Source organism: Balearica regulorum, chromosome 16 (assembly GCF_011004875.1).
Source record: "Balearica regulorum gibbericeps isolate bBalReg1 chromosome 16, bBalReg1.pri, whole genome shotgun sequence".
Taxonomy (NCBI): Eukaryota; Metazoa; Chordata; class Aves; order Gruiformes; family Gruidae; genus Balearica; species Balearica regulorum.
Window position 1 is genome coordinate 11812423 of NC_046199.1, and position 26713 is coordinate 11839135.

Here is a 26713-nt window from a genome sequence, read left to right on the forward strand (position 1 = left end):
GTACAGTTTCTGCTTTCTATCTATATGGTGAAAACTCTGAATAATGAATGACAGCTAACAAACAGCAAACAGCTCCTAGTGATAACACTGCAACATGCACACAATAATTTGGAATTTGTAAACATTTCAATGAATACTAATAATTGTCTGAACAGCTAGAGATTACAAATAACACCGGATCACAAACAGTCACAGAATGAAAGTGGTCTGTGGGTTCATTAAACCCTTTCTCCGTCACATCCGAGATGATATGCAGAATAATTCAGCTCCTCTCCGCTGAGGCCATGCTGCAGCTGCACAGCCGAGCTGCTCACCGCCCCGCCGGGCGTTCAGTCGGGTGTGCTGATCTTCCTCAACGCAGCGCTGAAGCCACGCACAAAGTTCCTCGAAGCCTCCCACGGGCGCACCGTGCCCTCCAGCCGTTATCCCACCGACCAGGAGTTTCTCGCACTCGCAGCATCCTCCGCTCTCCCACCCGTGGCTCCCACGAGCCCACAGTGACATCCTCCGTCGGGACACAGCAGCGGCGGGGATCGAGTCCTCCACTCCGTGGAGTGGCTTGAGGACACTTCGCTCCCTGAGGAAGGGAACACACCGCGTCAGGCCGCTGCAGGCCTGCCTGTCTGCCTGCCCGTCAGCACAGCCTGCCTGCGCTGCCCCTGCACAGCACCTGCAAAAAGAAAGCCCGGATCTAAATGCAGAGCCAGCAAGTTGTCTCAGTGCTGGACAAGCTAAGGGAGAGGAGGAGGCTGGTCCTTGCTGGAGGCCACCCTTCGGTCGGGGCCACCTAAGGCCAACCCTGCGGGAACGTTTGGCGGGCTCCCTGCCTGCGCGGCACTGAGAGGTGCTCTCGCCTCCCAGCTCTGCTGGATGCAAATGATTTACCGTGATTTAAAAGAGCCCTTTCAGCGCCCTCCCAGCAGGATCAGCGTCTGCTATCTTGATAGCAAACGTGGTAGTGGGTTTGAAGAGGAATTTTGTGAGGCTGTAACAGTTTCTGATGTGAAAATAGCTTTTGGAGTAATCAGAAGGCAGCAAACCCCCTGGGCATTAGCTTCGTGCATGTTTCTGGGTTTGCACAATTTTCTTGCTTTGCTTTTTTGATCTCTGTTCTTCAAAGATGTACACAACTTATCAGACTTCCCCAGAAAGGAAGGCGCTTGGCCAGAGTCTCCAGCCAGTATCCTTCTCTCGTTTCCAACACTGCTGCCCTGCATGTCCCCATGCCATTCTCCAGAGGTGGTGGTTGTGGTGAGCTGATCCTACCCTGGTGTCACCACATCCGTGAAGACATTTCCACTGGTGCAGTCTGGAGCAGGCACTGTGCACGGGGGTTTTGCAGCAGTAGGTAGCTTCATCGCCAAGTGAAGAAAGTATTCAAACAAAAGCTATTCTCTTTAGCTATGAAAAGCTAAACAAGTGGAGGGAGGAGGGAGCATTAATCACCTCCTGGAGCTGAGGGCTGTGGGCAAGGGCTTCTTGGTTTGCAGACCAAGTCGTGTGGCCACTTGGTAGAGAGTTGCCTGCTCAAAGGCAGCTTTACCTCTCCCTCCTGCTGCCGGTGAGGGGCATGGGCAAGAGCATCACCCTCTTTCCTCCACCTGCCTGGAGGGCACTACAGCTGATTAAAAGACAAATTAAACCTTGACCTCCACTCCTCTCCACTGAGGCAGAGACCCCGAGGAAGGAACCATAAGGACTCCCCATGGCCTTTGTCTTGGCGGGGGGTGGGGGGTGTGCTTTGGGGAGATGCAGGGACATTCCTGTGAGAGTTGCAAGGATACTTTGGGAGGATTCAAGGATGCTCTCCGGTTGAGGGGGGAGGAGGAATGTAGGGCTATTCTAGGGAGACGCAAGGACGCTCTGGGGTAATGCAGGGTTGCTCTTGGGTTGAGAGGGGAAGGGAGAATGTAGGGATATCCGCCCGGGGAAGCTTCAGGGGTGCTCCGAGGGATTCGGGGTTGCTCTGGGCGGACGCACGGATGCTGAGGGCTGGAGTGCCGGTACCACCGGCCGTAGGGCAGCGCGGGGCTGCGGCCCCCGGAGGGGCGGGGAGGCGGGGCGGGCCGGGCCGGGGAGGGGCGGCAGCCCCGAGGCTGCGGCGTGGAGCGACGCGGGCCATGGAGAGCGGCGGGGCGCTGAACGGCTCCGCCGCCGCCGGGCGCTTCGCCGCCGCCGGCACGGCAGCGCTGGGCGCGCTGATGGCCCTGCTGATCGCCGTCACCGTGGCCGGCAACGCGCTGGTGATGCTGGCCTTCGTGGCGGACTCCAGCCTGCGCACCCAGAACAACTTCTTCCTCCTCAACCTGGCCATCTCGGATTTCCTAGTAGGTAAAGTGCCGCCCCCCGCGGGGCTCCGCGCCCGGCCCGGCAGCAACTTCGCGGCGGGGCGGGCAGCGCGCGCTCGGCGGGGCGGGCAGGGGCCCCCGGGCTGCCTCCTGCCCGGCTGCTCTGGGGTCCCCACACCGGCACCTCTCCGGCCGCGCCCCGCTCCTGCCCCCCGACACCCTCCCGCAGCCCCGGGGTCCCGTCCCGTCCCCTCCCCGGCACCCCCCGTCCCCGGCCGGGCGGGCGGGCAGAGCCGAGCGGCCGCCGCAGACGGGTGCGGGGGCAGGACCCGGCCCGGCGGCCGCGGCTCCCCCCGGGGGCAAGCACCGTGCGGGCTCCCGTATCTCAAGGGGAACGGACCCCCTCTGGTTGCAGGTGCCTTCTGCATTCCCTTGTACGTGCCCTATGTGCTGACGGGGAGATGGATCTTCGGGAGAAGCCTCTGCAAACTCTGGCTGGTAGTTGATTACCTGCTCTGCACCTCTTCTGTCTTCAACATCGTATTGATTAGCTATGACAGATTCCTTTCGGTGACAAGAGCGGTGAGTCCTGTCATGGCAGCTGAGAGGGGAATAACTCTCCTCCTGCTTTATTCTCCAGATTCTCTGCAATAATTAAAAGCTCTTTGAATCCTCCAGAAATTATGAATCTTTCAGCTTGGTGATGGAAAGCAATAATTATCCACAAATACATAATTCAGCTGTGGTTTCAGATTAGTATTTCTGGCATAATTAAATCATTTAATGTTCAGACCCCATTGTGCAGGTGTTCCCTTCCCAGACAGGATAGTAGTGTACAAGTGAGTCAGCAAGGTAAAGCAGACCTATTACTAACTTGCAGGGGCTTATTATCTCCAGGACAAACAAGGGGATTGCAGTCAGACTCCCAGCTTCTCCCTGGCTACCAAGGCAGTAGATTGCAGTACCAACTTTGGCAGGGCAGAGGATAGCCCTGAGGTCTCACACGGTGAGATGAAAACGCTCAGCCTTTTGCAGGAGGTAACGAGCGATTCACAGGCAGATCAGATCAGATCCATCGCTGTTTGCTTGTTCCCTGACTCTAAATACAACATGGATTAGCTACAAGGCTCAGGGAGAGCCACAGCGAGGTGCCTGCCTAGCCCAGGAGTTTGCTGCGTGCTGCTCCCCGGGAATTACAGGGGACAATTCAGGCAAGTGGTGGGGTGCAGCAGACTGCCGGGCTCCAACCAAGTCAGTACATTTCCACTAAGCAGAAGCCACATCTGGTTTTGGAGCTCCAAGCTGAGGGTACTAAGTCTTCCCTGCAGGAGTGTGATTTATCTAGCGATTGCTCCTGTTGCCTATGGCATATGAATTTGTTAGGCTGCTGGGATATTGCCTAGCAACTTTACCAGGAACACTAACAGTTCATTTGTGAAGAGCCTCAACCGGTTGGGTTGTGTGACCATACTTAAGGAAAGGTTTACCCATTGCAGGTCGCCTACAGAGCCCAGCAAGGCAACACCAAGCGAGCAGTGCTGAAGATGGTGATGGTATGGGTATTAGCGTTCCTGCTTTATGGACCTGCCATTATCAGCTGGGAGTATATCTCAGGCCAGAGTATCATACCCACTGGGGAATGCTATGCTGAATTTTTCTACAACTGGTATTTTCTCATGACAGCCTCTACACTGGAGTTTTTCACCCCTTTCATCAGTGTAATGTTTTTCAACCTGAGCATTTACCTGAACATACAGAAGCGTACCAAAATACGCCTGGATGTTTTCCATGAAGCGCACAACCAGTCCTTCACTGAAGAGATGGAAATGAGCCCAGAAGCAAAGCTTTCTTTGAAATGCTGTAAGTGGGAGCAGAAGGAGCCAGCTGAAACCCTCGACCTCTCTGAGAGCAAAGCTGAAGCAGCAGCCTCCACTGCCAGCCTGGGTGCCAAAGACCTGCTGTCAACAAGCTCGAAGAGCTCCGGGAAACCCAAGTGTTGCGACAAAAAGAGATGCAAAAATTCAGCGTCCACTCCGTCCCTAGAGAAACGGATGAAGATAGTGTCCCAGAGCATGACTCAACGCTTCAGGCTCTCTAGGGACAAGAAAGTGGCTAAATCACTGGCAATCATCGTGGGCATTTTTGGGATTTGCTGGGCACCATATACTCTCCTGATGATCATCCGCGCTGGCTGCCATGGCCACTGCATCTCTGACTACTGGTACGAGACTTCCTTTTGGCTGCTGTGGATCAACTCGGCCATCAACCCCGTCCTCTACCCTCTCTGCCACTACAGCTTCAGAAGAGCTTTTATTAAACTCCTCTGTCCCAAGAAGCTAAAGATTCAACCTCACGATCCCCTTCAGAACTGCTGGAAGTGAAGCCAGCCCTGCGTGCAGATGAGAAGAGCCTTCATTTAATATACGTGTGTTATGGAAAATTACTGTAGCTGTTGCTTCCTTAGAAGAGCCTGGGAGCACTGGTCTGGGGCACGCAAGGAAGACAGCGAGGCCACTATTCGTTTATCCTAGTACGTCACAACAAAATCGCTCAGAATAGAAGGGTAAGGGGTTTTTTTGACATTAACCACAGGCAGTGAAATCTGTGCCCTCTGCTTGCAGGTGCCACAAAAGAGCTCTGCTGCCACCTAGTCAGCCAGAGCGGCACCAGCATTTGGTTAAAATAAGGAAAAATAAAAACTGAAAAATAAAAGCTAACAAAATTAAATATCTAACCTAAAACCACTGGGCTAAACTACAGTTTACCTGCTTGCAAAGGTGATTTTTTCCTGTGAATGGGAGAGTTTTTTCCTTATCCTTAAGATATTACACATGTGATGATACAGAAAGAAAAGAACGAACCAGAAGGAAAACACCTCATTTATCATTACTGCTCCAGTAGCTACAGCTGTAGTCTAGATGCCCGTTGCATGTGGTGCAACAGATGTCCCTTCCACTCCCCAAGAAGGGACAAATCTCTGCCCTAAGGAGTTTACAGCCAGACTCGGAGGCGCCGAGCATCCTGAAGCTCCCTGTTGGCATTCCCAGATCCCTGCTTCAAAACTGATCCGGATTCCTTTGTGTCCAGCCACGCACCGACCAATGCTCCCACAGCACACGGGAGCGCTTCCCTCCTGCCCGGAGCTGTGCAGCAGGAGCGAGCCCAGTCCCTGGCCCTGCAGGACACAGGAACCCTGGCAGACCCGAAGGAGAGGGATGCTGGACCCGAAGGAGAGGGATGCTGTGCCTATGTGAAAGGTACCAGCACGGTGTCAGCTTCTCCACAGGCTCCCTCATGATGACCCAAAGACATTGTAAAATCTCTTCTGCAGCATCTTAAAAATACTCTTTTGGCGATGTGTTAGAGAAGAACAAGCCCTGGGAGAAGTGAGCTTGCATTCCTTTTTTTAAGTTAGTTTCAGACCTCTTAATTTTAGCAAGTTCCAGAACTCTTGCATGCTTCCTTTTAAAGTACATCATTTGAATTCAGACCCAGGTTGAACTGATCCAGGCAACAGAAGCATCAATTTATGTATTTATTTATTTATTTACTAAGCAGTCAACTAATTCCACAGGTAGAGCACCACATTAAAGAGACTAGGGCTCTATCCTCAATCTTAACATGAGATCTTGGGCATTTTGTCTCTGCTTCCCATCTCGTGCTTCATCATACTTGCCCATTTAGTCTGTACCCTCTTTGGGAACAGAGGTAGCATGACCATAAAGAAAAATACTTTAACTGCCCATCTCTGTTGGCACTGCTCAGTGATACAGTAATACAAATATGTAATTAGTTGTCATGGCAAACACTCATATTTAACAACGTTGTACAGGGAAGCTCAAGATTGTAAGTCTGAAAACTACATTTACAAATAGAAACCCAAATGCTGTAAAGTAGTACCCAAAAGCTTATGATGTTGTGATTGCCAATTACACTTCATTGTTGTAGGCAAACTGCTTTTTGACTGCTGCTAGGAATAAAAGAAAATCCTATCCAACTTTATTCCAGTGACATTTGTTGAGTAGATCAGTATTGTCATCTGAAGTCAGGTTTTAAATGATGTATTGTTTTGTGTATACAATATTTCAGTCTTGTGACGTGTTCAGTCAGACCATTATATATGGGTTAAAATATGTCCTTTGAAGTAAGCGTCCTCAGAATTGACAGTATGTACTGTTGAGCCTGCTTGTACCTTTCCTTGTGTCTGCTACCCTCTGAAAACTCCAATAAAGTATTTTTATATGAAGCTCGCCAGACATTTTGTACTAAATAGGATGGTGCTGGAAATTATAAAATCCAAATGAAAACAAAACATCTCTGGACTTGTCTGAGGAGACAGTTAAAGCCTATATATTTTGCAAAAAAAAAAAAAGCTCCTGAGACAGCTGGATTTCTCTTACCTCAATAACAGGTTCCTGACAGCACACTAAGGGCGCAGAGGGTGCACATCACTTAATTCTTTCCAACTCTGCTTCTTTTCCAGAGCGTGTTACATGCAACTTAGATCTGAAAAGGTTACATTAACACTAACTCTTCCTGTGACTTAACGAAATCCACTGGCTTGCCTAAAAAAGACAAAGTCCTAATGTGAACAAGGTACCAGTTTCCAGCTGTGGTTCTCTCCATTTGTTCATAGAGAGAGGCGGGACTGCCGGATCGTTCAGTCTGATGAAAAGAAAAGCCACCGGCTGTGTTACACCTGAAGAAAAGGGTGGAAAAAATGTTGTGTGTCTGTTTGGGGTTTTTTTAGCCTGGTATTAAATAGTGATTATCTACCTCATGTTTTCATCTTCCAGGAAAAGGATTTTGTTTTCTTCTTTTGAAGACTGTCTTGCATGATCTGCACTGGATCAGTGGAAGGTCTTTGAAATGCAGTAGAGGCCAAGTAACTGTTACAACAATACTAAGTTGGTTGCAAAAGGGAAATAGGCCCCATTTCATGGGATCTTCCAGGACGATGTTGTCAGCTTCTGAAGCCGTGCCTGCACCGCTTGCTCCCGTACCGCTTCTTTGGCCCCTACGTGGCACAAAAGTCTGTCTCTTGTGCCGGTAGAACACACACCCCTCCGATGCCCCGATTTCTGTTCGTCAGTCCTCAGCATGCTGGCAAATCAATGTTGATTGCGTGCCATCTACAGCCACCAAAATGAGTACGATGCTACAGGTAACTACTGAAAAGTCAAAACTGGTGCCAGTTTTTTAACAAAACTGAATACAGTTTCAGCATAATGCACCTTGCTGGGTTCCTTCCCTTCTCCCATTTTGGGGGGCTTGTTGTTGGGGGTTTTTTTCCACAGAAATACCCCCAAACATAACTGAAAGCCCAGGAATCTTGTTAGCACAGACACTTCTGCCATTTTAAGAGAGAGGAAGCTGAACAGAAAAGATAGAAGTTCATCTAAACAGACTCTCACCGCTTTCTATGGGTAACAGCTGAACCTCTGACAAACCAGACCTGAGAATACCTTCCATACCGCGGTTTTGTTACTTCTGACTAAACAAATGAACAAACAAAGAATTTATCAATCTTTCCTACACAAGACATTTGCCTGAGCAGGGACTGGTAATTGGGCTTTCTAGTAGAATAACATAGGAAGATGACCGAGGGGGATGGTTTGTTTTTCTTATTTCCTCCACATTCCAATAGACATCACGAACGTTAAAACATTATTATGCAAAAACACCAGACCTAAGCAGCAGGGAGCATATACTGAGTTATTTTAGCAGGCTTTTTTTCCCCATTTCTATAAATTTCCCCTTCTTAGAGCTTGAATTCGTTGAATCAAATTTAAAAAAATAAATACATTAACACTCCTAGCTCCAGAACTGGTTTTCCTGCACGTGATGAGCTGAGCAAGCAGCCATTTAAAAAGGGAGCTGCAACTGTTTAAATCCTGAACACAACTTTTTTCCAGATAGTCTGACCCTCCAATCTCAAATTCTTAGCTTATGATTAAGTATTTATGTACGGAAGGCAAACAGCAGGTTTTCCCTTACATCCATCGGTAGTAACTTTGTTCAAAAATGATGAGCCCAGCTTTAAATTTCAAGGTGACTTTGCAAGCATATGGGCTAGGAATTCCTTTCTTTCACATGTTCACACAGTCAAAGAGCTAAAGCTGTAAGCAAAATACGCAGTTTTAAGAGACTCATAGAATTCATGATACTCCCAGGGTGCCGGTGGAGATGATTGGTTTTGCTCTCAGTGATCCATAAGCCCATGATGTACCTGCACTGAAGTGCACACGCCATCCGTACAAGCACCATGTTTTCTTAGCGTCCCACTAATGCCATCAATATATTTCTGTATATTTTAAAGTCCTAATGGTACTTTTCTCTGAGCTTTCAGAATGCATTGTTGATCTTAAAGTCCTTTCCCAAAGAGTGGGGAAACAGACACATTTCACCGTAAGCCTTGCACACAGTATTTTTATGGTCTCTGACCTCCATATGGGCAGAATTACCTAAACTTGGCTGAAAGTAATTTTATTCATTGGTGGATTTTGCAGGGAAGATACTTACATTACTTTCTGAAATAAGAGCTCTTGCCTTGCCAAATAAGAAAGAAAAATAACTACTTATGTCTGGATGTGAGGTCACACCTGAGCCTGGGTTTCATACTGAAAACATTATGAGCTGGTTTGAAGTTTCAGAGGAGCTGATGACCAATGCAAATATGCTTAAAAGAATATTTGAATTCTGGTGATTTTTAGTGTCCACAACATAAAGGTCTATATGCATTTGGAAGAGGCAGGGACTAGGGAGCTACCAGGCATAATCAAATACGAAATCTGAAAATGCATTACCAATAGACAAGGTAGGGCTTCTTGTCAACTAGCCTAGCAAAACACCTATATATATATTTTTGCTACCATACCTGCTAAAAAAATGCCCTGTTCCTATTGTCCAGAGATAAAGAAAAATGTTTTCAAAACCCATAAAAGACAACTTGCTATAATTATGAATATGCATCAAATATTTGTGGAAGCACATAGGCTTCCACACTGAAAAGAAACCCAGCTATTTCCATAGAGAAGTGTCCAATTTATGCATGGAGTGTTAGTAAACAACCTTCATGCAGCCGTAAATCATACCCAGCAGCTTTTTAAAGAAACAGGCTAAAAGTGACTTACCGTAAGACCTGTGCAGAGGTAATGCCAGTTCCCTTCTCTGCGTACAAACCTACATGTCGTTAACTCAGCACGTCAAGGCCACCGTAACAAGGTCTGTGGGCCTTTCACAGAGCAGCATCTGCATATCAGTAAACTATCAAAGAACATTTTTCAGCACAGCTACTTTCTTTTTGGCTCTGTAATGCTTCCTCCCTAATCACCAATAATGAGAGATCTCTTTACACAGAGAGAGGAACTTTGCTCCCACCGCCTCTTTTCAGCGCCCTTCCTCAATTACCATTCCTTATTTGTTCTCTCCAACCTGCAGTTACATAAATTGCTTCATTGTTCCAGAGACATCTCTGCAGCTTCATTAGCTCAAATAGGAGGCTAGAGAAGAAGAGAGAACGCAAGAAGGAGCTTTTGTTGAAAAACACCTGTCTGGGATAATTAATGAGATTTGCCGAGAGGGATGGGCTTTGAAATCAGGAAGATGTGATTATATTTTGATTTGAAAGAATGCTAATGGTTTTCCTTCCGCGTTTGTAAATGAATGTTCATTTTCATAGCAGAACTAGGATGGAAAGACAGTAGGTTAGTATCCTTGCTAGAAAGAAGTTTAACACCATGATTTCTGTGAGGGAGGATTAATTTTTCATAACCTCAGCTCCCATGCAGCGATGCCAGCACAACTTTGCAGTATAGAAATGGTCTTGAAAGAGACCTCCTCCACTCCACAGAACTCATTCTGCAAACAGATGGAACTCAATAAGGAGTATTATTATCTTTACTTCTGATGTGGGAATTGCAGACAAGAATAAAAACACTTCACTGGCCGCCCTGGATGAGTGCCACAGAAGGGAAAAGCGTTCTCGATTTCTAACACCACAAACCTAGCCTTTCATGCAAGATTTCACAGAAGTCCCCATGGATAGTAGGGAACTCACAGCACTTCTGTGTACCCTTAACCTCAACTTAAATCTCCTCCTTTCCTCCTTACTATTGCACAACATATATTTCTGCCAATATAGTTGTATTTGCACAATAAAGGAGTTTAGGGCTTAGAAAAACAACTAGGAATTCTGCAGGGTGAAAGGTATTATCTATTACCCAGTACCATCATTTTATCGAGATCTAAAACTATCATTGGCATTCACTTCAACAAACCCAACTGCTACCTGGGAAAGACTTGTACATACCTTAAAGGCAAAAAAACCCCAGGTCTGTCCTTAAACCTCTTGTTGTGAGCTCAGGAATGCTGATGATTCATTAAATCAGCATCATTTTTATTGCTATAGTCCAGGATGCATGAGCATTACTTATTACTAGGTATTTACAAGCCCCACATTTTTACTCCATAATTTACAAGCTGCTTGCACAGTCTGGGTACAAAAGGGAACTAATATTTAATCCAATTACCAAGCATTATAGGTAGAGCTATGCACGCACATTTGTGGGGGAAGAACAGGACTGTTATTTTCCCATTTGTAAAATTCTACAACCTGAAACAAGTTTTTAAATGACTCAGATGCACCAAGCAGGACTTTTTGTTGTGTCGTAAAGGCTTTTCTTACACATCAAATACCTGTCAATAACTCCTAGGGCTCCCTGCCCTAACACGCAATGGTTATATATTAGAGATGGCAAGAAGAGGGCATGAAGGTGTGTGTACAAACATCACAAGTACCCCTCCCGTGCACGTAAAGGCACAATTCATGAAAAAATAGAGGTTTTACAGGCAGACTGTGCCCACAGCTTAGGCATCTGTTCTTTTAAGCACAAAACCGCATCTGTGATGCCACACTGACTTTTGAATGATTTTTAACACAATATCCTAGGATTTAGCAGCACGATTAACACTGAAGGAAAACTGATTGCAAAGTAGTTAATAATCTCATTCAAAATATCTCTTAGCGTTCACAAACAAGCTCTCTGCTAGAAAGGCAATGACAATTCTGGCAAATTTTTTAGCCGTTAAGTAACAGCTCACACACAGCTTTAGTCATTAGAAGCTGTTTATTGAACAACAAACAATAATGGGAGTTGCATATATAATTCCTTGAACATGAGGTTGCACGTACACCCTGCAGCGTTCATGAATTGATGATGGATTGACAAAGCAGAGCAATTACCTGCCATTATGAAAATAATTTACACTGTAAGAAGCACAAATTTAATAGAACATTACAACTAAACCACTGTTTAATATCTCTGATACAGCTTGTATTCAAAATATACAGGGATAAAATAATACATGTAATACTTGCATAAAGCCGATGTTAGGCGCTCAGAGAACTAGGAACTAAGCTGTTATTCAAGAGCTTTCATGAAAGTAACAAAATCCTGTAATCAAGTAAGAAAATCCTTTGTTGTTGTTGCCATTAATACTTTTAATCGAAATGAAGGTTGCAAAGCACTTAACAGAACTCTACAGACAGAAGAATGCTGATGTATAGCTAATTCTAGGGTAAGGGAAAGACTGGAGTCAAACAGGCGTGGATGATTGTCATTGCCAAGTATACAGCAACAAAGTAAATTAAAACCTTAGCAAAGGACTGAAACACCCAACATAATCCTTTCTGAGGTTGTCCCCGGGAAGAACTCATGCAGGCTGAAGTCTGCAGAACAGTTCATCTCTTTCAGAGAGTTAAAAAGCTGAAATCCCTCAGAAATTCCCCCTCAGAAATCCCACATACTCCTGACCTCCACTTCAAAGTGACCATCTCAAAAATGGTTTCTGAGAACATGGATTTTATAGTACTTTCCTTCAGAAAAACCTATCAACACTACCTTCCTTCACTCCTCTCCTCTCCTGAGAGGTTGCCCCGGCCAAAGCACAAACAGAAGACTATCAGGGAAATCAACTATTTAAGGTAATTATGATCAACTCACCTTAATAACCATGTTTTCACCTCAGCAGTTAATTCACTGAGTACTATTTGCTATGCATCACTTCAGTAGAGTGCCTTTCAAGCATAATTTATAAATAGGGAAAATTTCTCATCAATATTAATCACTCACAACTGTGGCATGACAAGTGATCGGATCAGCAGGTAATACAACAGAATTGCCTCCTCCACACCGAAGCGACACAAAACATGAACTTTAGTTAGCCTAAATGCAACTTGTACAATAATCTCTGAAGAGGTATTTGTGTGCTGACAGGATCTATCAAACTGCCTTAGAAAAACAGGCATATTAGCTATCAAAGACAAGAACAAGCATAAAATATTTTCTCAGAAAATCTGAATGAGCTCCTTTATTCAATTACATTTGTGACCAATTATTTTCTCCATTTCTCCATTCTGCAATTATTTTCTCCATTAATATATAAGCACTTAGGCTTGACTAGCATGAAAGCGGGAATATAGCTATTTTTTAGCTTGAATATTCACTAAAAGCAAATTTCCAACTGTGCACTCATTCATCAAGTGACCTGGTTAGTTAAATGTATTATTGGTTTTGTTCCAGACTAAATACATTAGGAAATTACCTTCTGTAGCAGTAACTTAATTTAGTCTTAATATACAATTCTAGAACTGTTCTGTGGGATCGGTTTCATAAGCCACTTCAACACATTTAATAAGCATTAAAAACTCACTATCTTTAGCACATTTAATTAGTGATAATTTACATGAATTAGCAGCACCAGTTAATAAACTGTACATGCTTCACGTGGCAATTTTTGTTATTCATCCACGAATCAAGTTTTATTTACTGTGGGGGAAAAAAGTCCTGAATGCCTTGGGGAGAAAAAAAAAAAAAAAAAAGGAGAGATCTGGAGTTGGCTCACGGAAAGCTCCTCAACGCTGAAACAGGCTGCGATGCCATGAAGGGGGTAAAATGGATACTGGAGGATTTTGTGGAGGGCAGATAGGAAGCGGCATGCTGAGCTGGGCATCTCTTCTGCGAGTTGTGCATTTCTGCGCTTCTCTGCACACATTTAGGTGAACTACTTTGAAGCTACAAATGCAAATGTGACACACATGGTTAGCTGTAAGTTATGCTTGTACAAAGCACCTCGAATAAAACCAGTAGTGTTACAGGACTAGCGCTACACTCAATTTTTTTCAAATTCCAGGTCCTTTGCCTTGCCACAGATTTCCTATGTGACTGTGCAAGTCACTGGGGTCCAAATCCAGACAGATGTTTAAATTCAAAACTTCTAAAATTCACTGGGCTGTAGGCTTTTCCCAGCCTGGCTACATTTAGACCTCAGCCTCCTGCAATTCCATTTCTACCAGTGAAAGAAGGTTAATGAATCACTCTCAAACATAAGGTATTGTAATATTAAAAAAAAAAAAAAAAATATGATGTAAACCACAGAAAATTTTCATCCCTCAAAGCCATTGTCCTAATGGCGATAAATTAGTTAATGAAGCTAGAAAATTCCGGTTGATATAGAAACAGAGATGAGTTAGCTTAAAATAAAATACCTTTTTTACATCTGTAATTCAGGGGCCATAAGGACCTTGCACAGCTAGGATGGGACTTAACCTATAGCATAGATGGGCAAGCTTCAAACCCACAACTTCTGGCACTGAAGTTATTAAATGTTGCCAGCTTTTGTTTTTCTAGACAGAGCTCACTGTCCCAGTAATTGTTTAGTTGAACTACTGTTTTAAACTTCCATTAAATGTCTGGTGTGGGGGTGGGTAAATGAAGAAAATAGACATTTTCTAACGCAGTAAAAAAATGGTGATTTAATATGCTGACCTTTTACCAGGTTATTTTTTAAATGTGATAAATGTGTGTCCTGTCTGGACAAAGCAAACTAGCTGCCCAAACCCATCTTCCTGATTTGTAACACAGGAAAACAACAGGAAATGAATGGCCACAAAACAGTATGATTTCATGAATAAGATAATCAAAATATGTATACTTCATCTGTAATATCACAGATGTCTTCTTGACAACCAGTGTTTTAGCAATTACATTGCCTCATGCAAATATTTTTCTTCATAAGCATTTCCCACTTTTAGTGGAAGATTAATTTATCTAGATTTAGCCAGTGAATAGCTAACTTCTGTCAATGGTTGATTAGCGTGTGTACAAAGGAAGCACTGGGTGGGGATTCACATGTCTTTGGAAAACAGTGATGTTCCAATCTCAATGGTAATTAAGCACTGAGGAGCCAAATGTCATGATTCAAATAAGAAATCTTTAAAACTATGACTAAGTTTTTCCATATGCTAAAACTGATCTCAAACTGTAGATGTTTGCTAAAATATTGACTCTTACCTACAGATTAATTGACTATCGATTTCTCCAGTTACAAAGACAAAGAAGCACCTACTGAGCATTTGAATAACAAAAGAGAAATTGTTCTGCAGTCAGTTTTTAGTCCTGCTTTTCAATCAGTGTTAATAAGTCTGGATCTAAGTGCATTTCTAAAGTGTGCATTTTAAAAAGTGATTTAGTCTGTATAAAACCTTTTGCAGCATATGTGAATAAGCACAAAGCTCTTCAGGTTTGTGTCTTTATTTTACTAATAACCATGACATAAAATAACAGCATTTGAATATACTGCAATACTGCATTCAAGTTTAAAAAAAACCCAAAAAACAAACCAACCTGGGCCTGGGTCAGCACAGCATCATGCCAGATGACTCCAATTAAAATTAATGGCATGTTACCAGAATAAAAAGGATTGCAACAAAGTAACCAGCCATACCATTACCTCTCCTGAAATTGAGCGTGCAGGCATGAGTTAGTTATTAATCCATAATTATATGGTTTTGTAGTAGGGCTGGTCTTTTGTCTTCACTCATCATTCAAGAAATACATTTATAATACATAAAATACTTCCACCTTGGTGATGTTACAGTATAGTAGTAAGCAAAGAATAGAGTTTAACCAAGGAATGCACACTTCAAGGAGTCAAAGCGCTATTTCGTATAAACAAGGGCAGAGAAAAAAAACCAACCCTGTGGATAAAAAAAATCAGATGCTATTAAGGCCTCCTTGGACAATTCTATTTCAATCAGGAAAGAGGAGATGAAAAATTACTCCCAGTGAGAAAATGAAGGACAAACACAATCTCAATATTAAAACAAGGTTGATAAAAATCTCCCTGCCTTTGTCCTACCAGCTATGTTTTATGTCTCAGAAAAATGGGCACATACCACATAATAAATTTCAGAACCGCATAGATAAAAATCGAGAGTGCAGCCTGAAAGTAGCTTTGTTCTATTATCAAGAGTTGCAAAATCATCCCTTATCATTATTGGCACACATCTATAACCTCCCCTCAAATATTAATAACTCCAGTCTTTCCAGACCTCTGCAGTGCAGGCACAATTAATCCCTATTTAACAAGATGGGGAAACTTCTTAATGGGGATCAGCACTGGAAACTGTGGTATGGAAGACAAACAGAAGAAAACAAAGGTGTTCTTTAAAGGCCAGGCACACATCAATGTTGGGATGAAGTTTAGCAATATCAGGACAAAGTTTTAATTTATATCAAACCCATTTTCACAATGGTGATGAACTTCATTATTAATGGAAATGGTCCAAAACCAAAACATAACTTTCACAGGAACATCAGGACTGTAGATCAATGGAAGAAATGCTGAGCTCCAAACTTACCTATTCTCCCCCCACATGCTGTACAATGTACTACCTCTCCCAAAACGCCTCATCGCTCATAACTAACGTGGAATACGATCTCCAGATTATGGGCTATGGTGTCCCCAAAAATAACAGCTCCCAAAGTGAAGGCAATCTTGCTACTAGTAAAAATCCATTTTTACACAATGATATTCGTAGAAAGATGAAGCATATATTCATTGCCTTTTAATTTCCATTGCAGAGTTAACAGTTCAAACAACACATTAGCATTCCAGCAGCCTGTCTGCTCCCTATTTATATCCACCTGCCATTCAATTAATAACTCATTAAGTTGCACACCTGCAACACACCTAATCTCTGGTCCCAACATTCACCTTACACTACAGGTGTTGGCCAATGAGCCCAGTTAGCAACATTCTGTGGAAAACAAGACAGCAAAGAAGTTTGATTGGTGTTCTGTAGCTTGTACAAACGTGTAAGCTACGGCAAGGTCCCATTCTACTAGCCATAGCATCTCTGGTTCACAGCATTCCCATAATTCTGTAATTTGGATCAATATTTAAAAACAACAGGTTATGAGTTTTTAAACTTGTTCAAGTAAGAGTACTTATTCACTTACCACAAATTTACTTAAAAATAAAAATCACTATGAAGAGGCTTAATAAATATACATACAATAGTGAGAGAAATTTCCCTTGCAATGGAAACAGAAACCAAGTGAGATTCGACACGTCCAGCAGCCTTCACTTTCCATTGCATTTGAGCAACTGCTGACCTACCGCTAATTTAATATCACGACTCTAAGCATACATCTCATTGGAATGAATACAGAGAGACATTACAAAGCATCTGGTGCCGTGCCCTCACCTCCTGCCCAGTGCTGAGACCCCGAGCAGCGCTGCCTGCACAGTGCCCCCATTACTGGAAGCAGGGTGGTGGCAGGTCTTGCTCTCCTCCCAGCATGGCGCTGCAGCAGAGCAGAACCACCCAGTTCAGCGAGGGTCTCATTTTTATTGCTATCAGTTCAATTCATTGCAAACACGTTCTGATTCACCTCAAAAAAATATTATGTGATACCAAAAAAAAGTGCTTTACAAAACTATGTCAGTAAAGCAGCTTGCAAAATATACCATGCTTAAACACACTGATTCAATGTTTTAGTTGATGTACTCCAATGAGTCCTCAATATCTGTATGTTTAAAAAGTGTGGTCCTTTTTAATGCTTGTTTTTACATTAACATGTCATTTTCTTTTTTTGTTCAGTTGATACCACCTACACTTTCTAGGAACCTACAAAGGCAGAGAGGATTGCAAATAAATATTAAAAAAACCCACTACAATTAGCACTAAAATACTCTTGTAATCATGTACTAAAAGATGTATTAAAAGATGAGTACTAGAACTGCAAAGTGCTAAACAAAATTATGGCTCAAGCTTCTCTAGGAAATACAAAGTAGACTGGACTTCAATTCACATTAAAATAAGGCTTATTGTCAGAATGAAAAATAGAATCCCCCATCTCTCTCCTCTTGTCAACTTGAAAATCAAGGACAACATCAAAGGTTTCAGCAGAGAAAAGCAACAGCTAGTTAGGGAAAGTCAGGCAGAAGCAAGCCACGAAAACCTAAACCAAAACAAAGCCCACCCACCCCAACCCCAGCCAAAAAAAGTGGGAAGAAAGCGTATAGCACATCATTGCTCTCTGAAACAATGCATCACTCTCTCTTAACCTGATTATTTTTTCTTCTCTGTTCCTAGATGTAAAATGAGTTTCCTTTGTAAATAACTTATTTTCAGCAGAACCAGAGGTTACCCCTCAGTTCTGTATCTCATAATGGGATCGTGTGAATACTGAAGGAGCACTATGGAGAACTGCGACCCAAGCTATGAACTCTGTATTGTGGGGAGCCACACACAGCCACTCCTTTTGTCTAGCATGAACATAGGGACCGTAGAGGTTGGTTTGGTATAGATATATATTGACTACAGTAAGTTCAAGCTCCTACAAACAGTTGTTCCAGCACTAGAGCTGGAGCTATTTGGCACTTTTCATCCACAGATGAAGGAGTACGTGCTCCTGTAAAGCCCCATTGAACCCTGTAAGCATGTGGTTAGGAACTTCGTACTGGTGGCCAAAATGTTAAGAACAAAGAAACCAATTACATGATCAATAGGACATTCTGTTAAGCCATCTAGCAACCCGCTGTGCTTTTTCAACATCAGTACACAAAACACTTTCCACTCCAAGAACTGAGATTGCATGAGCTCTAGGAAGTAAGGGTGAAAGCACCTTTGAGTACAGAGGCTTTTAAAGTAGCTTCTGTCACTTACAAAGACTGCCAAAGACTAAAATATAGTCAGAGAGAACACAAAGTATTTGCAGGTATCAAATGTTCTGCAAAGAATCTGCACCAACTTTTGTGTTCAGGCAATCTTCTGGTTTTATTAAATATGGCTGAAAAACATGTAGCAATAGAAGGAAATACAACAGTGAAGCCTTAAAATGCTGCACAAAATGAAACAGGACAGAACTGAGTATTAACTTCTACCTAATTCAGTCTGGCAAATCCCAGGGATGAAGCTAATATGAAACAAAACATGAGAGTGACTTTGGGATTTAATATTTGTTTTCATTTTTTCCTGACCATATTTACACCAGTATCACTGCTTATAATGCATAGATTACTTTCCACACCTGATCACAGATACAAATACTCAGAATGTGAATTTAGAAGAGGTAATTACCTGTTTTGCCCATATTTTTATTTATTAATTCAGGTATTTGAGTCAACCTTGCACTTCTTCAGAATAGAAACCTGCTGCTCTTAAGAAGGGGTACGCATCTTCTGTCTTATACAGGCAAAGTTAGTTCTGATTCATAATCGCAATCACAGAGCTGATCCCAACACTGACACAGCAGGTGGGTGTGAGTTGAGCTTTAATTTAGAGATTGAACAAGACCGCCCCTTTCCAGTCACAGGCAGTCAGGGAAAAAAAGTCCATCATCCATGGAAGCTGAGAAAGCCAGCACCATTCAGAAGCCTTAGAGTATCAGAGATGAAATCAAACAAAATGTGGAAAGTGACTGAAGCAGAGAGAATTAACACCTTCTCTGTAGTGTATAGAAAGAAGCAGTTAGAGGCTACAGATGTTTTTTTTTTTTTAAACCCACCGAGTAATTCCTACTACTGCTGATACAGCAGAAAATAGCCAATTTTAGTTTAAACATAAAAAAAATCCTTATTTGTAAGCTAACAAAGCTTAACCAAAGACAAGTGATAGGTTTTATAATGCACTGAACTGTTCTTAAAACTTAACCAATATATTTCCTGAGAAAACAAAGCCAAGTTTACAAACATCACATCTTCTCTTTTATGATGGTGCTGATGAGTTTACTTTGTACTTCATTGATGTGAAAAAAGCATGTGCAAGGTCTGTAATTCCAGACTACTGGTTTGGAACGCAAAGTTAATCTGCTTTAAAAATCAAGAAACATAAGTAAAGGCTCAACAACAATTGTTTCTCTTGACTACTGAAGTATTTGTGTCTCAGCATTCCACAAGCCCGTTAGGGTCCCTTATGAAAAAGCTTAATAGCAAAAAATAAAAATTTATCAAAACATACTACCAAGATAAGAATCTTTTACACAGAAAATAACCAGAGTACACAGAAGCAGCTCTTCCTTCAGCATGAGGAGAGGGCAAACACCCACTAAGATTTCTGAATTCCTAGAGGATAAAATTTAAGAACACTGTCCACAAAATTACACAGTAAAAAAAAAGGGGGGGGGGGGGCAAAGAGTTAGATTTTTCTTTTATTTAGCATAGGATTATTTAGCATAATAAGCATAGGATTTCTCAGAACATTGCTTGAAATTCCACAAGGAAACTGGAGAAGAACTCAGAAGTGAATCTCAAAGGACTGTTCCCTGGCTAGTTTATACAGCTACTTAGCTGCTGCCAGTATTTAAAGATAGTTAATTATTTATACTAATGAGAAAATAATTTCAATCATTATTTGCAGCTGTTTCATGCTTCTCCTCATTAAAAACACTGAGCAGCTGTGTGCCCTCTGAAAAAAAAAACATAACAGGAGAAAAGTTTAAGAGAAGATGACTGAAAGTGGTTATGGCATAAACACTGATAAACGTGGGACTACCTTATTTCTATTTTAGAATTTTTGATTAGTGAAAATTGAGAAGTCACTTCACTCTGATTCAGAAAGCAAGCCAGCATCTCCTGCAGATGCTGAATTTCAGTAATTTCTACTAGATAGCATTCTCTTCATTCCATAATGAACTATCTAATGCCAAAGAAGATCCAGGTTTCCCATTCAACACCCGTCATGATTACAATTTTCAAATTTTGTTGTAAAACACTTCAGACACCTCAAAGACGACCAAATAAACAAAATCTTTCCGATGCAGCAGTCCAGAACAAATCCACATGCTATACCCCTTGCATTTAAAAACAAAACCATAAAAAAAAAAACCCCCACCAAAATCACACAGATGCAATCTAGTATTTTTTTTTTCCTTCCAGTACAGTTCACAGTAGTTCTGGTTCCTACCACTTGACCGGGCTTTGCACTAGTGATTGTTCTGTCTTCACGTAAGTGTCGTACAGTTCTCTCAAGTGCAGCAACAGCTCCTCTAGGTTGTCTCCTGTCAACGCAGACAATGCAATGACCCGGTGATCTATCTGTTCTTTAAGGAGTGGCAGATTGATCCTGGACTGAGCAAGGTCAATCTTATTCCCAATGACAACACAGGGCCTCTCAGACAATCCTTTTTTATATTGCTCCAGTTCATATTTTAAGTCTTGCAGCTGAATCCATGGCTGAGACACAGAGAGATCCACCACATACAAGAGAAAGCGGCAGCGTTCAATATGCCTCAGGAAGGCCACCCCGAGGCCCCTGTTTTGATGAGCACCTTTTATTAGGCCAGGAATGTCAGCAACTAAAAGGAAAGAAATTTCACAGTGAATCCAACATATCCAACAAAATAAACCAAAAATCAACCCTAAGCCTTTTACTGGCCAGTGCAAGTACTTTTAGAATTACATCTCAATGCATCAATATTAAAGCATACCTCATGTTAAGTTTGGCTGCTATTATCTTTTAAAACCCCTAAATTTAGATCATTCCAGTGAAGACAGAATACGGATTGCTAGTTTGATATTAGGGGCATATATAAGTGAATGTGAAATGGGCTTTCAGTATTGTTTGAAGTTCTTTAGAACTAGCAAGAATTCTACAGAACTGCTAAACTTGCTTCTGCAGCATTTCAAAGAATAACCCAGGTAACACAAATTCCCATCAAGGTACACACTACATACTACAAATCGTACCTGCTACTTGTTCATAGTCTTGATAGTGGACAATGCCGACATGGGGGTTCAGAGTTGTGAAAGGGTAGGCAGCTACTGCTGGCCTGGCCCTGGAGATTGCTCTCAAAAGCGATGATTTGCCAGCATTGGGAAAGCCCACCTGGAATACAAACACCCATTAAAGCCACAGTTTTAGGTTAATCCCAATTTAAAAAAAAACAAACCTGTAAGCTTTTGCAGATGTGGTAAACAACTTCTAGCATGCTTCCTGCTTTACTCATATGTGTATTTTCTCATAAACGTTAAATAGATAGATAAATAGAAGGATCCCCTTAACTTTTTTTGTGCCATCTTAAGTATTTACTTTGTTCAGAGCCAAAAGGGTACACACCGTAAGAACTCTTTTATGCTGAAACAATGTTCCAATACTTTGTCCTACACTTCCCATTTTATCTGTGTTTTCTAACTCTGATTTATTATTTTCCAAAAGAATTCAGAATTGGTTTTGTTCCTGATTCAGTAACATAGTTTGGCTTGTAAGTAACCAGAATGCCCACAAGTTTGGGATTTTACAGCTCTTTGTAGTCACACCACCAAAGAATCAAATTGAAACTTGGCCTTCTGGGGAGAAGACAAGAATTTAAACAAACCTATCCCAGAAATGAAGTTACTCAGGGATATCCTATAATTGACATATGATAGCTACATAGATGGCATAGATGGTCAATGATCCCCCTGACAGCAGGTCAAATCCTAATTTCTACTTTTTGCTGATGTCAGACACTCCGAATTCTTGAGGAAATGAAGTACAGAACAGATTCATCTCAGATTTCCAAATTAGTGCCAAAATGTGAGAAGTGGACCAGAGCATCCAGCTGGTCAGAGAATTAAGTGTATTGATCCACCAATGCCAATACTTTTCTTAATCTCTAAATAAATTCACAAAATTCTGCTAGACCAGACAGTTATTCCACAGTTGTTGAACTACAGCAAGAACTCTTTGCCGCAAAGCATAATTTTAACTGCTTTACCAGCTGGTGTTAAAACATTTCCATGCTTAAAAATGAAGACAGCTTAAGCCCTAAATTGACTTAACATTCATGTCTAAACAGTATTTTCATTTCAGAGGATGCTAAACCTGAAACTAACAAAGTCAAATGTTTAATATCTCTAAAAAGAGAAATATAAGGATTAAATAGATGATTTGAAGTTTATAAATTTTCTTTTTTTTTTTAAACCAAGAAAACAGAAATTAATTCAGAAGAACTCTGCATACTCTACTGTTCATCTGCAGAACCAGCAGACAAAACCTGCTGTACATCATCAGTAAGTCTTATCACTGATGAATCTTGCACATTGCTTTTCTATATATAGTTTTGATTTTAGCGAAAGTAGGATTACATCAAGTACGAAGAGAGCGACAGCTCTGCAAATTACTTCGGACACCCTTACCAAGTAACAGCAAAAAAGCATCAAGTTGCATCTCTAAACAAGCAAGCCAAAAGGCTAACAAAAATGTTATCAAACGTTATTTCTTCAGTCAGTCAACTGTCATCCTACAACCATAAGGAAGTTGAAGAATGACAGCAACACTCACCAATCCTGCATGAGCTGTTGTCTTGAGTTCCAGATGAAGGACTCTTTCCTGACCTGGCTCTCCTGGAGTAAATAATGTTGGAGCTCGGTTTTCATTGGAAAGAAAAAAGCGATTACCTTTCCCTCCAGCTCCTCCATAAGCTGCAACATACTCTTCACCATGTTGAGTGAGGTCAGCCACAACTTTCCCATCCTCCTTAACCAATGTACCTACAGGGACCTTAAAGTGGAGAGACATGCAAGCATTACACTGAAGCTCAAACCCTGCAGAAGAGCTGTCTGCAGCAGATCCTTTACCCGCTCATTTGAGATTTGTTGAAAATCATTCCTCCATATTCTCAAGCTAAGGAACACAGAAAGAGAAGTGCACTTCATGACACTCACTTTCTGGACGCAAATGACACTATCAGACATTTACACTTTATTAAAATGTTAACAGTACCACAACCCTCTTTCTCTCCTTTTATGCAAAGAAGCCTAAGCACAGTAAGAAATATACTGTAGGTGTGCACCAAAACAGGCATGTTGAAAAAAAAAAAAAAGTATGAAAGAAAAAAGTCTGCTCCTACTTAAGAACTTCTGTGTTGTGATTGCTCTGGGCATATGACCCCTAAAAGTAAAGCAAATCAGAAGCATATTTGTTTTGGCCAGATGAACCTTCCAAAGAAGCCTATGTTTTATAAACAATTAAAAGCAGCTTGATCTGTCTGCGTGCCAACCAGCCCTGTCTCAGCAGAGACAGCACACAAGGCTCCCTGAAAACACACACGAGATTTTCTCACAATAAGGTCATCCAGCTTGAAAATCAGCAATGTTAATACAAAGCTAACACACTAACATGCAACTTTAATTTACCTACTTTAACATACACGTATGCACCATTAGCGCCATAAGAGTTTTTGCTTCCTCCTCTCTCTCCATGAAAACCCTGATAGAACGGGAGGACTGAAGAAAGTGATTTCATTTGCCGGTCAGCTGTAAAGCAAAATATGTACATTTTAAACACATTGTTTTAGTAGAACAGGCACAGAAGAGCAACCTCTTGACTGTTCTTTCTCTTTTTGATATTGTATGAATGCATATCCTATTTACTGTCTCAACAATAACATATCAGGGAAGACTAATAATAATGTAAGTTATGATGAAGCTTAGCTGCCTTTACTTATCTGCTTAGGTTTATTAACCATGCACTTCATTAAGTGGTCATTCCAAAACCAACCATTACAAAATACTCTGGAAAATTAATTTGCTAGATTAGAAGATTTTGCAGCCAGGTGGTGGCAGAAGCAGCTTACCCATCTTAAGAGTAAAATCTGATCACATCCCAGCCTTGTCATAACATAGTCAGGCACCAGCCACTAAAATGTGTGCAAAATATCTTGATTTTCAAAATGCTTTCTAAGGTTGTCAGTGTCATTTATGTCCCTGTTACCACAGCTCAGGACAAAGCTTAAAAAGCAATGACATCTTATACAGAAATAGCCATTTTAACATTTTTGACATTTACATTTACCATCTCCCACCGTACACGTAGGGCTGTTTTTACTGGGGGGGGTAGGATGTTAAGCAATAAGACAACATGAAACAAAATAGATTTAGTGAGTTTTACCTTTCAAAATGACATGACCCCCATCACCTCCATTTCCTCCATCAGGACCTCCAAATATTTTTCTGGGTTCACTATAAAAAGAATGACCCCCTCCTCCTCCTTGTCCTCCAACCACACGCACTTTCCGGTGATCCACAAAATAGCGCGTCTGTAACAAGGATGGATTTTGTACCCTTTAAGTACAGTTTATTGGTCATCCTCCAACAAGTTGATTGTTCTGCAAAACTTAGAAATATGCAGACCTGCTATGTCATGATAAGTCCCATTCAACGGCAAAAAAATAATAAAGAAATCGGAACTCTGCTGTCATTCACAGATCAACTAAATACAGCATACTAAGTATAATACTAAAGAAAAATAGATCTCATTTTTCAAGTATTTTTTAAGAACCCCCTTAAAAGTACAAGCCTGAGGGTATGTTGATATAACCTAGTGCAGCAGCTCAGATACCAATAGTGCAAAATTCACGCTCAGGCAACTAGTAACAGGAAAAGTATCCTTTTAATAGTTATATAATGCTGACAGGTAGCTCAAGAGAGCTACCACACTATAAGCCAAAATCACTCAGTAACTGTGTTCATACTCATGAACTTTTTACTTCTTTAAATCAAACTGAAATTTGCAGAAAAGATAAAGTGCATGTGTGGGAGGGATATTCTCGTACTGATTCATGCTTTGATGAAGTTAAGGGAAACTTCAATCCTCTAACAATTAAGTACTAAAGACAAAGAATAGAAAGTACCTGCAAACATAATAAGCAGAGGAAATCTTAATATATGCCAAAACCAGTTGCTCAAAGGCTAAGAAAAATACAGCATAAAGAGAATTCCAGATCTTGGGTCTATTTCTGACATTAACTTAATATTTGATTTCTCACAAACTACTTATACTGTACTACGTTTCAGCTTTTTTTTGTCAGCAAAATAGGTTTTATGATATTTACCTATGTCTAGGACGTGGGCTGAAATCCCCAAGGGAGAATATTAGACAAATACATTCATACAAGTAGGTGAAATTGTTTACGTATCAGGATGAAAAGAGAAAGCATAACCTTGACTGGGGTAACATTCAAATTCTGCAAATTACTAAGGGTCTTCATAATGAGAATGAGCAATAAGGGTCATTTTAATTAAATAGCCCAAAGAGTCTTATTAGTGTTATGATACCAAGATGAGCTACTGAAAAAAACCCCACCCTAACTCTTGATAATTAAAGATATACTATGACCAGTGATTTCTTAAAAAGCGTCTTTTAGAAAAGTATTTGGCACCACCACACGGTGAGACAGGAAATTATTGCTTTAAATGGGAAGTGATTAATTGGTGATTGGAAAATGACATTTTCCACAGATGCATAATTAAAAAAGGAATATTAAGAAGAAGTTCGAGGACCCTGCAGTCTCTCTGACATAAACCCTGTCTGTTAGGCAGCTGCCTACTACGTAAGACTATAAAACCAGTGAGAAGCAAAACAGTATTTTAGCTTTAAAGCTATGTAGGACTTTTTGCTCTCTCGACCTATGCATGCTTTCAGCCCAGGAGGAACACTTACCGCTACTACAACCCCTCTGAACATCGATAATGCCACATAGCAGACTCGTTTCCTCACTACTCATAAAGTTAATCAGATTTTTGGAAGACAGTCCCTCACATCAAGGGCAGATATTTGACCACCGTGAGGAGAGACGGGCAAGGAGCATTTCTAACGGATGCCTGGGAGGTGAGCACCCAGTGAGGGAACCGCCTTACAAACTAACAGCTGACTTACTCCACAGCTTACCAGTTGCCTTTCCGAAATGACTCTTTTTTGCCTCAGCCGCCTGTTCTTTGAGCACCTCACGCAGGTTGTGGAGAAAGGCAGCTGGCGGCCCCCCATCGGCACCGGCCTGAGGAGGGGGGCCGGACTCCACAAGGGCCGGCGGCCCAGCACGGCCCAGCACGGCTGCAGCATGGCGCTGACAGCCACCGGGGCAGCCCGTCCGCCCAGCGCGGCCCAGCCCGGCAGCAGCATGGCGCTGACAGCCGCCGGGGCAGCCCGTCCGCCCAGCGCGGCCCAGCCCGGCAGCAGCATGGCGCTGACAGCCACCGGGGCAGCCCGGCCGAGGCGCAGCCGCAGCCCGCCCCGTCGCTGGGAACCCGCCCCGCCCAACGGCCGCCCGCGCGCCAGCCCCGCCCCCGGCCGCTCCCCGCCGCGCGCACGCGCAGCT

General features: G+C 42.3%; 2 protein-coding genes across 2 annotated transcripts; one reads left to right on the plus strand and one right to left on the minus strand.

Annotated features, from left to right (window-relative positions):
* Positions 1 to 2118: 2118 nt before the first annotated feature.
* HRH3 (histamine receptor H3) lies at positions 2119 to 6505 on the plus strand. Its single transcript, XM_075768772.1, has 3 exons — positions 2119 to 2331; positions 2704 to 2870; positions 3785 to 6505. Exons 1-3 carry the CDS (start codon positions 2121 to 2123, stop codon positions 4667 to 4669), a joined length of 1263 nt encoding a protein of 420 aa, XP_075624887.1. The 5' UTR covers positions 2119 to 2120; the 3' UTR covers positions 4670 to 6505.
* An 11894-nt stretch (positions 6506 to 18399) lies between these two features.
* On the minus strand, positions 18400 to 26596 carry MTG2 (mitochondrial ribosome associated GTPase 2). The gene is made up of 6 exons (XM_010303390.2): positions 26287 to 26596; positions 24508 to 24655; positions 23758 to 23873; positions 22900 to 23118; positions 21324 to 21462; positions 18400 to 20932 (listed from the first exon to the last, which is right to left on the minus strand). Exons 1-6 carry the CDS (start codon positions 26575 to 26577, stop codon positions 20538 to 20540), a joined length of 1308 nt encoding a protein of 435 aa, XP_010301692.2. The 5' UTR covers positions 26578 to 26596; the 3' UTR covers positions 18400 to 20537.
* Positions 26597 to 26713: the final 117 nt, after the last annotated feature.